The 13,874-nt window shown below is 41.2% G+C and overlaps 1 protein-coding gene across 1 annotated transcript; it reads right to left on the bottom strand.

The window, feature by feature from the left end:
• Positions 1-9,407, bottom strand: LOC139394547 (zinc finger protein 180-like). The gene is made up of 4 exons (XM_071142638.1): positions 9,008-9,407; positions 754-1,282; positions 490-669; positions 1-85 (listed from the first exon to the last, which is right to left on the bottom strand). The coding sequence occupies exons 1-4, from the start codon at positions 9,405-9,407 to the stop codon at positions 1-3; spliced, it is 1,194 nt and encodes a 397-aa protein (XP_070998739.1).
• Between the last annotated feature and the right edge of the window lie 4,467 nt (positions 9,408-13,874).

The following is a 13,874-nucleotide window of genomic DNA, read 5'->3' as shown; positions in this document are numbered from 1 at the left end:
TCATGTATGTACTTTCTGATGTTTTATCAGAGATCTTTTACCAGAGTAACTCTTCCCACATTGATCACAGCTATAAGATTTCTCTGTGTGTTCTCTGGTGGGCTATCAGGATGTTTGCCTGAGTAAACATCTTCCAAAATGTGTATTTAATTTCACCTTCATTTAATTTAACTAGGCAAGCCAGTTATGAACAAATTCTTATTTTCAATGACGGCCTAGGAACAGTGGGTTAACTGCCTTGTTCAAGGGCAGAACGACAGATTTGTACCATGTCAGCTCGGGGGTTTGAACTTGCATTGATTACAGCCACAATATTTCTATCCTGTGTGTGTTCTCTGGTGTGATATCATGTTCCTTGAGTGAGTAAAACTCCTCCCACATTGATCACAGCTATAAGGCTTTTCTCCTGTGTGTGTTTTCTCGTGTGATTTTAAATTTTGGGACGAAACAAAACTCTTTCCACAGTCAGAGCAGTGGTAAGGTTTATCTCCTGTGTGTGTTCTCTTGTGTATAGTCAGCTGGCTAAATGAAGTAAAACTCTTCCCACATTGATCACAGCTATAAGGTTTCTCTCCTGTGTGCGTTCTCAAATGTACCATCAGGTTGCTTGAGTGACTAAATCTCTTCCCACATTGATCACAGCTATAAGGCTTCTCACCTGTGTGTGTTTTCTGGTGTGATTTTAAATATTGTGAAGAAACAAAACATTTTCCACAGTCAGAGCAGTGGTAAGGTTTCGCTATTGTGTGTGTTCTCTTGTGTGATTTTAAATATTGGGAAGAAACAAAACTCCTTCCACAGTCAGAGCAGTGGTAAGGTTTCTCTCCTGTGTGTATTCTCTGGTGTATAGTCAGCTGGTTAGATGTAGTAAAACTCTTCCCACACCGATCACAACTATAAGGTTTCTCTCCTGTGTGTGTTCTCTGGTGTGTAGTCAGAATGCTAGATGTAACAAAACTCTTCCCACATTGATCACAACTATAAGATTTCTCTCTTGTGTGTGTTTTCTGGTGTGCTTTCAGGCTGCTTGTAACACTAAAACTCTTCCCACATTGATCACAACTATAAGATTTCTCTCCTGTATGGATTCTCTGATGTCTTTTAAGGTCTGTTGAAGAGGTGAATCTCTTCCCACAGTCAGAGCAGTGGTGAGATTTCTTCCTTGTGGGTTTCCGCTGGTGTTTCTTGAGGTGTTCTGATCTGGGGGGACTCTCCTCTGCCTCGTCTTCTTCATGATGTTGGTGAGGCTCTCCAGATGATCCTCGATAGTCAGGTCTCTCTCCTGTGTGAACAACAAAGTCAGACAGATGGTTAAAGGCCCACAACAGCAGAAATCCACTGTTTATATGAGCTTAAGATGATGCCCATGATTGTGTACAACAATTTACGTCTGTAATTCATGTTTGAAAGCTTTCACAAACTTTGACTATTTTCTTAACTTCCTGATGGTAGCATCCCACCTGGTCAACATCCGGTGAAATTGCAGAGAACGAAATTCAAACTGAAGAATTATAAATATTTAACTTTCATAAAATCACAAGTGTAACACATCAAAATAAAGCTTAACTTCTTGTTAATCCAGCCGCTGTGTCAGATTTCAAAAAGGCTTTACGGTGAAAGCAAACCGTGCGATTATCTGAGGACAGCGCCCCGCATACAAAAGCATGAAAAACATATTCAACCATGCATAAATGCCTTACCTTTGATGATCTTCTTCTGTTGGCACTCCAAAAGGTCCCAGATACATCACAAATTGTACTTTTGTTCGATAATGTCCTTTATATCCATAAAAACTCAGTTTAGCTGACGCGCTTCAGTCAATAATCCATAATAATAATCCATATATATATATATTTAAAAGAGAGAGAGAGAGAGAGAGAGGGGTTATCTAGTTATGGATGTAGTATATATAAACAGTAGCAGTATATTTGTTATCTACTTGTAGTATATCTGTTATCAAGTTATGGATGTAGAATATATATATATATATATATATATATATATATGTATATATAGATGTAGTATATCTGTTATCTAGTTGCAGTATATCTGTTATCCAGTTGCAGTATATATGTTATCCAGTTGCAGTATATCTGTTATCCAGTTGCAGTATATCTGTTATCCAGTTGCAGTATATCTGTTATCCAGTTGCAGTATATCTGTTATCCAGTTGCAGTATATCTGTTATCCAGTTGCAGTATATCTGTTATCTAGTTGTAGTATATCAGTTATCTAGTTGTAGTATATCTGTTATCTAGTTGTAGTATATCTGTGTGGGCAGAAATGGTGAGCGAAGGTATTTGTTTTTCACAATGTATTCCGAATATTACCACACATTATCAGAGCAAGATCAGGATGCTACTCAAGGAAACTCACATTAGGCTCTGTGTCACTAATTCCGCACTGTGGGGGAAAAATAGTCTAGAGTTCTCATAGGCTGACAGCAAAAACAGCCTCCATTTACAGGTTGCCTATGAGCGCATTTCACAGGCTCGTTTGAATGTCCTGCTTAATATCATGTCTGAGGAAAATGCTCTTTGGTTAGCTTTGCTACCAGCCTGTCAATGAGCGTTAGCATTCAAGCTAACAACTGCTGCATCAAAAATAGGTATTTTGCAAATATCACAACCAAATATTATCTTAGCGACTGTTCAAGCAACAATCAAAACAACAATTGTAAGCCTATGAGAACCCCAACAAGTATTAACCTGGTAAATCTAGACTGTTGAATGGTCCCAGATGGTGAACAGTTTATTTAGTAATAACCTGGTAAATCTAGACTGTTGAATGGTCCCAGATGGTGAACAGTTTATTTAGTAATAACCTGGTAAATCTAGACTGTTGAATGGTCCCAGATGGTGAACAGTTTATTTAGTAATAACCTGGTAAATCTAGACTGTTGAATGGTCCCAGATGGTGAACAGTTTATTTAGTAATATCCTGGTAAATCTAGACTGTTGAATGGTCCCAGATGGTGAACAGTTTATTTAGTAATAACCTGGTAAATCTAGACTGTTGAATGGTCCCAGATGGTGAACAGTTTATTTAGTAATAACCTGGTAAATCTAGACTGTTGAATGGTCCCAGATGGTGAACAGTTTATTTAGTAATAACCTGGTAAATCTAGACTGTTGAATGGTCCCAGATGGTGAACAGTTTATTTAGTAATAACCTGGTAAATCTAGGCTGTTGAATGGTCCCAGATGGTGAACAGTTTATTTAGTAATAACCTGGTAAATCTAGACTGTTGAATGGTCCCAGATGGTGAACAGTTTATGTAGTAATAACCTGGTAAATCTAGACTGTTGAATGGTCCCAGATGGTGAACAGTTTATTTAGTAATAACCTGGTAAATCTAGACTGTTGAATGGTCCCAGATGGTGAACAGTTTATTTAGTAATATCCTGGTAAATCTAGACTGTTGAATGGTCCCAGATGGTGAACAGTTTATTTAGTAATAACCTGGTAAATCTAGACTGTTGAATGGTCCCAGATGGTGAACAGTTTATTTAGTAATAACCTGGTAAATCTAGGCTGTTGAATGGTCCCAGATGGTGAACAGTTTATTTAGTAATAACCTGGTAAATCTAGACTGTTGAATGGTCCCAGATGGTGAACAGTTTATTTAGTAATAACCTGGTAAATCTAGACTGTTGAATGGTCCCAGATGGTGAACAGTTTATTTAGTATTAACCTGGTAAATCTAGGCTGTTGAATGGTCCCAGATGGTGAACAGTTTATTTAGTAATAACCTGGTAAATCTAGACTGTTGAATGGTCCCAGATGGTGAACAGTTTATTTAGTAATAACCTGGTAAATCTAGACTGTTGAATGGTCCCAGATGGTGAACAGTTTATTTAGTAATAACCTGGTAAATCTAGACTGTTGAATGGTCCCAGATGGTGAACAGTTTATTTAGTAATAACCTGGTAAATCTAGACTGTTGAATGGTCCCAGATGGTGAACAGTTTATTTAGTAATAACCTGGTAAATCTAGACTGTTGAATGGTCCCAGACGGTGAACAGTTTATTTAGTAATAACCATGCTAAATTTCGACTGTTGAATGGTCCCAGATGGTGAACAGTTTATTTAGTAATAACCTGGTAAATCTAGACTGTTGAATGGTCCCAGATGGTGAACAGTTTATTTAGTAATATCCTGGTAAATCTAGACTGTTGAATGGTCCCAGATGGTGAACAGTTTATTTAGTAATATCCTGGTAAATCTAGACTGTTGAATGGTCCCAGATGGTGAACAGTTTATTTAGTAATAACCTGGTAAATCTAGACTGTTGAATGGTCCCAGATGGTGAACAGTTTATTTAGTAATAACCTGGTAAATCTAGACTGTTGAATGGTCCCAGATGGTGAACAGTTTATTTAGTAATAACCTGGTAAATCTAGACTGTTGAATGGTCCCAGATGGTGAACAGTTTATTTAGTAATAACCTGGTAAATCTAGGCTGTTGAATGGTCCCAGATGGTGAACAGTTTATTTAGTAATAACCTGGTAAATCTAGACTGTTGAATGGTCCCAGATGGTGAACAGTTTATTTAGTAATAACCTGGTAAATCTAGACTGTTGAATGGTCCCAGATGGTGAACAGTTTATTTAGTAATAACCTGGTAAATCTAGACTGTTGAATGGTCCCAGATGGTGAACAGTTTATTTAGTAATATCCTGGTAAATCTAGACTGTTGAATGGTCCCAGATGGTGAACAGTTTATTTAGTAATAACCTGGTAAATCTAGACTGTTGAATGGTCCCAGATGGTGAACAGTTTATTTAGTAATAACCTGGTAAATCTAGACTGTTGAATGGTCTCAGATGGTGAACAGTTTATTTAGAAGCCAGACATTTAATTCACATACAGTGATGATGTCATCTCACGGGGATGTGATCTAGATAGTCTGTTTCCCCAGTCATCTGTAATAATAATAATTCACAGACAGTGATGATGTCATCTCACGGGGACGTGCTCTAGATAGTCTGCTTCCCCAGTCATCTGTAATAATAATAATTCACAGACAGTGATGATGTCATCTCACGGGGACGTGCTCTAGATAGTCTGCTTCCCCAGTCATCTGTAATAATAATAATTCACAGACAGTGATGATGTCATCTCACGGTGATTTACAGTTTGTTGCCAAAACAAACAGCAGGAATTTAAATAGCCACAAGCAAGGGACTAACTGAGGCTAACTGCATCACGTGATCCAAAGTAAACGGGCTAGTCCAATAGACTGTCGACCAATCATGTTCAGGTTGTCACGCTGTGTCACGTGGTTGCTAAGCTAATCGTCAGAAAATCCTTTATAAAAGTCAGGGTTTGAGTCGAGAACACTGCCTATTTTCCTCAAAAGTACAGTACCAGTCAAACGTTTGAACGCGCCTACTCATTCAAGGGTTTTTCTTTATTTTTTTTAAACTATTTTCTACATTGTAGAATAATAGTGAAGGCATCAAAACTATGAAATAACACATATGGAATCAGGTAATTACCAAAAAAAGTCTTCAACAAATCAAAACTTATTTTAGATTCTTTAAAGTAGCCACCCTTTGCCTTCATGAGAGCTTTGCATTCTCTCACTCAGCTTCATGAGGTTGTCACCTGGAATGCTTTTCCAACAGTCTTGAAGGAGTTCCCACATATGCTGAGCACTTGTTGGCTGCTTTTTCTTCACTCTGCAGTCCAGCTTATCCCAAACCATCTCAATTGCGTTGAGGTCGGGTGGTTATGGAGGCCAGGTCTCCTTCTTGGTCAAATAGCCCTTACACAGCCTGGAGGTGTGTTTTGGGTCATTGTCCTGTTGAAAAACAAATGATAGTCCCACTAAGCGAAAGCCAGATGGTATGGCGCATTGCTATTTTAGCCATGCTGTTAAGTGTGCCATGACTTCTGAAGAAATCACCAATAGTGTCACCAGCAAAGCACCCCCACTCCATCACACCTCCTCCTCCATGCTTCACGGTGGGAACCACACATGCGGAGATCATCCATTCACCTACTCTGCATCTCACAAAGACACAGCGGTTGGAACCAACAATCTCAAATTTGGACTCATCAGGACAGATTTCCACCGGTCTACTGTTCATTGCTCGTATTTCTTGGCCCAAGTAAGTATCTTCTTCTTGTTATTGGTGTTATTTAGTAGTGGTTTCTTTGCAGCAATTCGACCATTAAGGCCTGATTTCACACAATCTCCTCTGAACAGTTGATGTTGAGATGAGTCTGTTACTTGAACTGTGAAGCATTTATTTGGTCTGCAATTTCTGAGGCTGGTAACTCTAATGAACTTATCCTCTGCAGCAGAGGTAACTCTGGGTCCTCCTTTCCTGTGGCGGTCCTCATGAGAGCCAGTTTCATCATTGTGCTTGATGGTTTTTGCGACTGCACTTGAAGAAACTTTCAAAGCTTTGAAGTTTTCTGGATTGACTGACAGTCATGTCTTAAAGTAATGATGGACTGTCATTTCTCTTTGCTTATTTGAGCTGTTCTTGCCATAATATGGACTTGGTCGTTTACAAAATAGGGCTATACCACCCCTACCTTGTCACAACACAACTGATTTGTTCAAACACATTAAGAAGGGAAGAAATTCCACAAATTAACTTAACAAGGCACACCTGTTAATTGAAATGCATTCCAGGTACCTCATGAAGCTGGTTGAGAAAATGCCAATAGTGTGCAACGCTGTCATCAAGGCAAAGGGTGGCTGCTTTGAAGAGTTGAAAATATAAATATAATTTGATGTGTTTAACACTTTTTTGGTTACTACTTGATTCCATATGTGTTATTTCATAGTTTTGATGTCTTCACTATTAATTTACAATGTAGAAAATAGTAAAAATAGAGAAAAAGCATTGAATGAGTAGGTGTGTCCAAATGTTGACTGGTATATTCAACAGTTAGGCAATTGATTATGGACCTAATGAAGTTGGGGTTTGCTCTCTCCTCAATTTTCTTAGACAATTAAGCTAAGACCAATTCATCCCTAAGGTGTTCGAAGGTGTTGAGATCAGGGCTCTGTGCAGGCAAGTCAAGTTCATCCACACCAAACCTCGACAAACCAATTCTGTTTGGATTTCGCTTTATGCACAGGGGGCATTGTCGTGCTGCAACAGGAAAGAGCCTTCCACAAACTGTTCCCAAAACTGTTGGAAGCACAGAATCATCTAGAATGTCAGAATGCTGTAGCACTAAGATTTCCCTTCACTGGAACTAAAGGGCCCGAACCATGAAAAAACATCCCCAGATCATTATTCCTCTTCCACCAAACTTTTCAGTTTAATGAACTATGCATTCAGACAGGTTCTCCTGGCATCCGCTAAACCCAGATTCATCCGTCGGACTGCCAGATGGTGAAATGGGATTCATCACTCTGCTCCAGAGTCCAATGGCGGCGAGCTTTACACCAAGCCGACGTTTGGCATTGCGCATGGTGATCTTAGGCTTGTGTGAGACTGCTGTGCCATGCAAACCCATTTCATGAAGCTCCCGACGAACAGTTCTTGTGCTGACGTTGCTTCCACAGGCAGTTTGGAACGCTCGGCGGTCCCGTTCTGTGACCTTGTGTGGCCTACCACTTAGCGGCTGAGCCGTTGTTGCTCCTAGAGGTTTCCACTTCACAATAACAGCACTTACAGTTGACCCGAGGCAGCTCTAACAGGGCAGAAATTTGACAAACTGACTTGTTGGAAAGGTTGCATCCCATGATGGTGCTACATTTAATGGAAGAGCTCTTCAGTAAGGCCATTCTACTACCAGTGTTTGTCTATGGAAAGGTTGCATCCCATGATGGTGCTACATTTAAAGGAAGAGCTTTTCAGTAAGGCCATTCTACTGACAGTGTTTGTCTATGGAAAGGTTGCATCCCATGATGGTGCTACATTTAAAGGAAGAGCTCTTCAGTAAGGCCATTCTACTACCAGTGTTTGTCTATGGAAATTGCACGGCAGTGTTCACAATGTTATTCACCAGTCAGCAACGGATGTGGCTGAAATAGCTGAATCCACAAATTAGAATAGCTGTTTCCACAAAATGTTGAATATATAACGTATTTGCGACTGCTCTACAAAAATAAATCACGGTCAACAAAACAGTCCATCAACAGAACAATCGACCAGTAGACTACGATCAACCCTTAAAAAAAATGTCTGAATATTATACAATGACTTATCAACAGCTCTAACAACTTGACCCCCACAGGAAATCTACACTGGTAATTCTAGAATATACTATATATCCTAGAAACCTGGTTAAACTATCATTATGACCTCATGGATGAATTCTAAAATATACTATATATCCTAGAAACCTGGTTAAACTGTCATTATGACCTAATGGATGAATTCTAGAATATGCTATATAGCCTAGAAACTTGGTTAAACTATCATTATGACATCATGGATGAATTCTAGAATATACTATATATCCTAGACAATTTGACCCACACAGGAAATCTACACGGGTAGTTATGGAAAGACCCATATACTGTATAACTTGTAAATTACTCAAATGATTCAACCGTATTACCCCACCAGAAACCAAAACATAAGCTTGTATAACGCCACTGTTTGTAATAAGGGCACTATAAAGCCTAGAAACCTGGTTAAAATTATCATTTTGACCTTATGGGTGGCCAGTCCTTGTATTCATAGTGCAGTGAATTCAGGGGGAGCCCTGAGCGGGACTCAAACCTGGGTCCAGTGACTGTCAAGCCAACACCTTATAACTGTTATGCCAAGATGTCTGAACTTCTTCACGAGGTTGATTTACATTGTTTCTAAACATTGGAGTAAAAAAAGCTTATTTGGGTTCTGATGGGGTACAACAGTTGAACTAAGCTCATGAGGCATGTGTTATATTCTTCAAGAATCAATGGCTAGAAATTAATAATTTAAAAGTCAAAATATGGATATAGCAACTACAGATTTCCCCTTTGACACCAAACATCAGTTCAACAACTGCAGAGTTTGTGTCTATGTTTTTAAGACAGTACTTACTAGTGTTAATCGGGGCCCGTTTTCTCAAAACCATATTACTGCTAAGTTCACCGTTAGAACCATTGGACGCCTTGAGTTGCTTTTGGGAAACCGGGCTCAGATATCCAGTTTCCTCCTCCTTTTTCGATGTGACAGTAATCTCCCCCTCCTCCCCTACATCCTCCTCTTTCTCTTCCTCCTCTTCTTTTACTGTAACATCCTCCTCTTTCACTCTGAACGAGTCTTCCTCTTCTTTCACAGTAACGTGTTTCTCTTCTTGTTTCACGGTAAAAGCCTCAACCTCTACTTGTTTTTGTATTGTAACAGCCTTCTCTTCCTCCTCCTCTTTCACGAGAGCTTCTTTCTCCGTCCAGCAGACCTCCTCTTCTTCAGCAGGAGGAGAGTAGCTTAGTGAACTCATGGTCGGGGATGTTAGATAGCTAGGCTAATGCTAACTTAACCAGCCCGCTAGCTGACTAATAACAACACCGTAAATATGAAATTAAATCGGATAACTAACTAGACGATAGAAGTGGGTTTAAAACACAGTGGCTAATATACACTAAAGCGTCTAAAGTAATGTATTGGTTCGGCTATTTTGTCTATCAAGCTACCGAGGTGTCTGACGAGCTGTTGTTGCTGTTGAAAGAAAGAAAGTTCCGTCCACTAGATTATACGTCACACCAACAGCATCGCCTTAAAGTCTCAGACCGCCATCTGCTGACTGGAGGCGGTAACGCAGTTGAGGGAAAATGTATATTTTATTTTCAGCCAAAATGTTAAAGCGTAGGAAGCATGAGTTTTTACTCACCAATGTAACAACACTGTGTGGTTAAAGACTTAGTACATTAGTTGCAGTCATGATCTGGTTACCTATAAGAACAAACAAGGTATCTTCTAGACTTCCCACAATTCACTATTTCTCAACGTCATATGGATCTAGTCTGTGCTACTGAGTTCATATTGTAAGTATATGTATGCCCCTTAAGGTGTAATTGTATTGTGGTATTGGTTCCAAAATAATATCCTATTGGTGAGACAACTGGTAAATGCAGAGGGTCTTTTACTCAGTTATAAAGAATTCTGATCACTTTACAAGGTCCCTGTAACACCTAAAGATTTTGCAATTGTTTTAGATGCCATTCCCTCAGGTGTTGCTATGTTATTCAGGAACATGTCAAGACCTGACCCTCAGAGCCTACCTTCTGTTGACCCTGTTGACTCATCAGTAGGAAAGACCTGACCCTCAGAACCTACCTTCTGTTGACCCTGTTGACTCATCAGTAGGAAAGACCTGACCCTCAGAGCCTACCTTCTGTTGACCCTGTTGACTCATCAGTAGGAAAGACCTGACCCTCAGAGCCTACCTTCTGTTGACCCTGTTGACTCATCAGTAGGAAAGACCTGACCCTCAGAGCCTACCTTCTGTTGACCCTGTTGACTCATCAGTAGGAAAGACCTGACCCTCAGAGCCTACCTTCTGTTGACCCTGTTGACTCATCAGTAGGAAAGACCTGACCCTCAGAGCCTACCTTCCCTTGACCCTGTTGACTCATCAGTAGGAAAGATTTGTTTCTCTTTTGGTCCATACAACAACAGAGAGACACAAACCTTGTTTCAGCAGGATGTTGTGTCCACACCTTGTGTCATTCCTTATTGGAATGGATTTATTGATAATATCTGTTGGAAGAAAGTCTGGATTTTGCTAGGTGACCTAAACTGGGACATGCTTAACACCCCGGCCATCCTACAATCTAAGCTTGATGCCCTCAATCTCGCACAAATTATCAATGAACCTACCAGGTACAACCCCAAATCCATAAACACATCGAATAGCCCCCGTGATATGCAACTTTTCAGGGAAGTTAGGAACCAATATACACAGGCAGCTAAGGCTAGCTTTTTCAAACAGAAATTTGCATCCTGTCGTACAAACTCAAAAAAGTTCTGGGACACTGTAAAGTCCTTGGAGAATAAGAACACCTCCTCCCAGCTGCCCACTGCATTTCTCTACGGCTGGCCATGCTTTCCACCTGGCTACCCCTACCCTTGTCAACTGCCCGGCACCCTCCACAGCAACCCAACATTTCTCCTTCATCCAAATCCAGATAGCTGATGTTCTGAAAGAGCTGCAAAATCTGGACCCCTACATATCAGCCGGACTACACAATCTGGACCCTCTCTTTCTAAAATGATCTGCCAAAATTGTTGCAATCCTTATTACTAGCCTGTTCAACCTCTCTTTCATATCGTCTGAGATTCCCAAAGATTGGAAAGCGGCCGCGGTCATCCCCCTCTTCAAAGGGGGTGACACTCTAGACCCAAACTGTTACAGACCTATATCTATCCTACCCTGTCTTTCTAAGGTCTTCGAAAGCCAAGTTAACAAACAGATTACCAACCATTTTGAATCTCACCGTTCCTTCTCCACCATGCAATCTGGTTTCAGAGCTGGTCAAGGGTGCACCTCAGCCACGCTCAAGGTCCTAAACGACATCATCACCGCCATCGATAAGAGACATTACTGTGCAGCCGTATTCATTGACCTGGCCAAGGCTTTCGACTCTGTCAATCACCACATTCTTATTGGCAGACTCGACAGCCTTGGTTTCTCAAATTATTGCCTCGCCTGGTTCATCAACTACTTCTCTGATAGAGTTCAGTGTGTCAAATTGGAGGGCCTGTTGTCAGGACCTCTGGCAGTCTCTATGAGGGTGCCACAGGGTTCAATTCTCGGGCCGACTCTCTTCTCTGTATACATCAATGATGTTACTCTTGCTGCTGGTGATTCTCTGATCCACCTCTAAGCAGACGACACCATTCTGTATACTTCTGGCCCCTCTTTGGACACTGTGTTATCCTCCAGACGAGCTTCAATGCCATACAACTCTCCTTCCGTGGCCTCCAACTGCTCTTAAATGCAAGTAAAACTAAATGCATGCTATTCAATCGATCACTTCCCGCCCGTCCAGCATCACTACTCTTGACGGCTCTGACTTAGAATATGTGGACAACTACAAATACCTAGGTGTCTGGTTAGACTGTAAACTCTCCTCCCAGACTCACATTAAGCATCTCCAATACAAAATTAAATCTAGAATTGGCTTCCTATTTCGCAACAAAGCCTCCTTCACTCATGCTGTCAAACATACTCTCGTAAAACTGACCAACCTACCGATCCTTGACTTCGGTGATGTCATCTATAAAATAGCCTCCAACACTCTACTCAACCAATTGGATGCAGTCTATCACAGTGCCATCCGTTTTGTCACCAAAGCCCCATACACTACCCACCACTGCGACCTGTACGCTCTTGTTGGTTGGCCCTCGCTTCATACTCGTCGCCAAATCCACTGGCTACAGGTTATCTACAAGTCTCTGCTAGGTAAAGCCCCGCCTTATCTCAGCTCCCTGGTCACCATAGCAGCACCCACTCGTAGCACACGCTCCAGAAGGTATATCTCACTGGTCAGCCCCAAAGCCTTTCCTTCCAGTTCTCTGCTGCCAATGACTGGAACAAACTGCAAAAATCACTGAAGCTGGAGACTCAGATCTCCCTCAGAAACTTTATGCACCAGCTGTCAGAGCAGCTCACAGATCACTGCACCTGTACATAGTCCATCTGTAAACAGCCCATCCAACTACCTCATCCCCATACTGTATTTATTTATCTTACTCCTTTGCACCCCAGCATCTCTACTTGCACATTCATCTTCTGAACATCTACCATTCCAGTGTTTAATTGCTATATCGTAATTATCTTACCTCATTTGCACTCACTGTATATAGACTTTTTGTTTTCTTTTGTTCTACTGAATTATTGACTGTATGTTTTGTTTATTCCTTGTGTAACTCTGTGTTGTTGTATGTGTCGAACTGCTATGTTTTATCTTGGCCAGGTCGCAGTTGTAAATGAGAACTTGTTCTCAACTAGCCTACCTGGTTAAATAAAGGTTAAATATATATATATTTTTTAAATGCCATCCTGTTGTTGGGTGACCAGTCTAAATCTCTCCAGGTACTTCTGGATTTTGGGGCCGACGAGAGCTTAATGGGCACTACCCGGAGCTGCGTATCTCCACACAACTCCTCTCCGTTCCCATGGACGTCAGAGTATTGGATGGACGCTCTATTGGCAGGGTCACTCACAATACGATTCCTATCAACCAGCGAGTGTCAGATAACTACAGTGAGTTCATGCAGTTCGTGCTCATTGAATCTCCTCATGCACCTGTGGTTTTGGGATTGTCATAACTCCAGAGGCATAGCCCCCTGATCAACTGGGCTACTGGTTCAATCCTGTGTTGGAAACCGTTCTGCTCTGTGCCTTGCCGGGAGATTTTCAACAAGGCCCGCGCCACATCTCTTCCTCCGCATCGACCCTATGACTCTGCCCTGACCTCTGACCTCCTGCCTGGTACTACACCGCCTCGGGGGCGGCTTCATTCCCTGTCTGGTCCGGAAACCAAGACAACGGGTACATTGAGGACTCTCTGGGCGCAGGGTTCTTCTTTGTGGAGAAGGACACAAGTCTCCCGTATATCGACTACCAGGGCCTTAACCGCTACCACTCCTCGGCTTTCGAGCCTCTACAGGGGGCGACTGTATTCTCGAAGTTGGACCTTCGGAACGCCAACCATCTGATTTGGATACGGGAAGGAGACAAATGTACCCTTATGTATTGGAGATAATGAACTGAATGGTGAGGCATGGAATAATTAAACATGTATCTGTTGTCAGGCTGAATGTTTGAAATATGAGGTGATTTGAGTCATGCTTCTTCAGTAGTGGAATAAAGACAACTAGCACTTGAATGTTGTAAAGAAATACTGTGTGTAAATATTGGATGATTGTTTTTAAAAAAAATCATAAGTTGGTCCAAGTTTTA

This window comes from Oncorhynchus clarkii, unplaced genomic scaffold, assembly GCF_045791955.1.
Source record: "Oncorhynchus clarkii lewisi isolate Uvic-CL-2024 unplaced genomic scaffold, UVic_Ocla_1.0 unplaced_contig_461_pilon_pilon, whole genome shotgun sequence".
Taxonomy (NCBI): Eukaryota; Metazoa; Chordata; class Actinopteri; order Salmoniformes; family Salmonidae; genus Oncorhynchus; species Oncorhynchus clarkii.
This window is presented reverse-complemented; position numbering and strand designations above follow the sequence as displayed.

Coding starts and splice junctions, on each gene's coding strand:
- LOC139394547 (XM_071142638.1), bottom strand. CDS start 9,407: ATGAGTTCACTAAGCTACTCTCCTCCTGCTGAAGAAGAGGAGGTCTGC. Junction 1,283..9,007: donor ACGGGCCCCGATTAACACTA/GTAAGTACTGTC, acceptor TTGTTCACACAG/GAGAGAGACCTGACTATCGA. Junction 86..489: donor CACAAGAGAACACACACAGG/AGATAAACCTTA, acceptor CAGAGAACACAC/AGAGAAATCTTATAGCTGTG.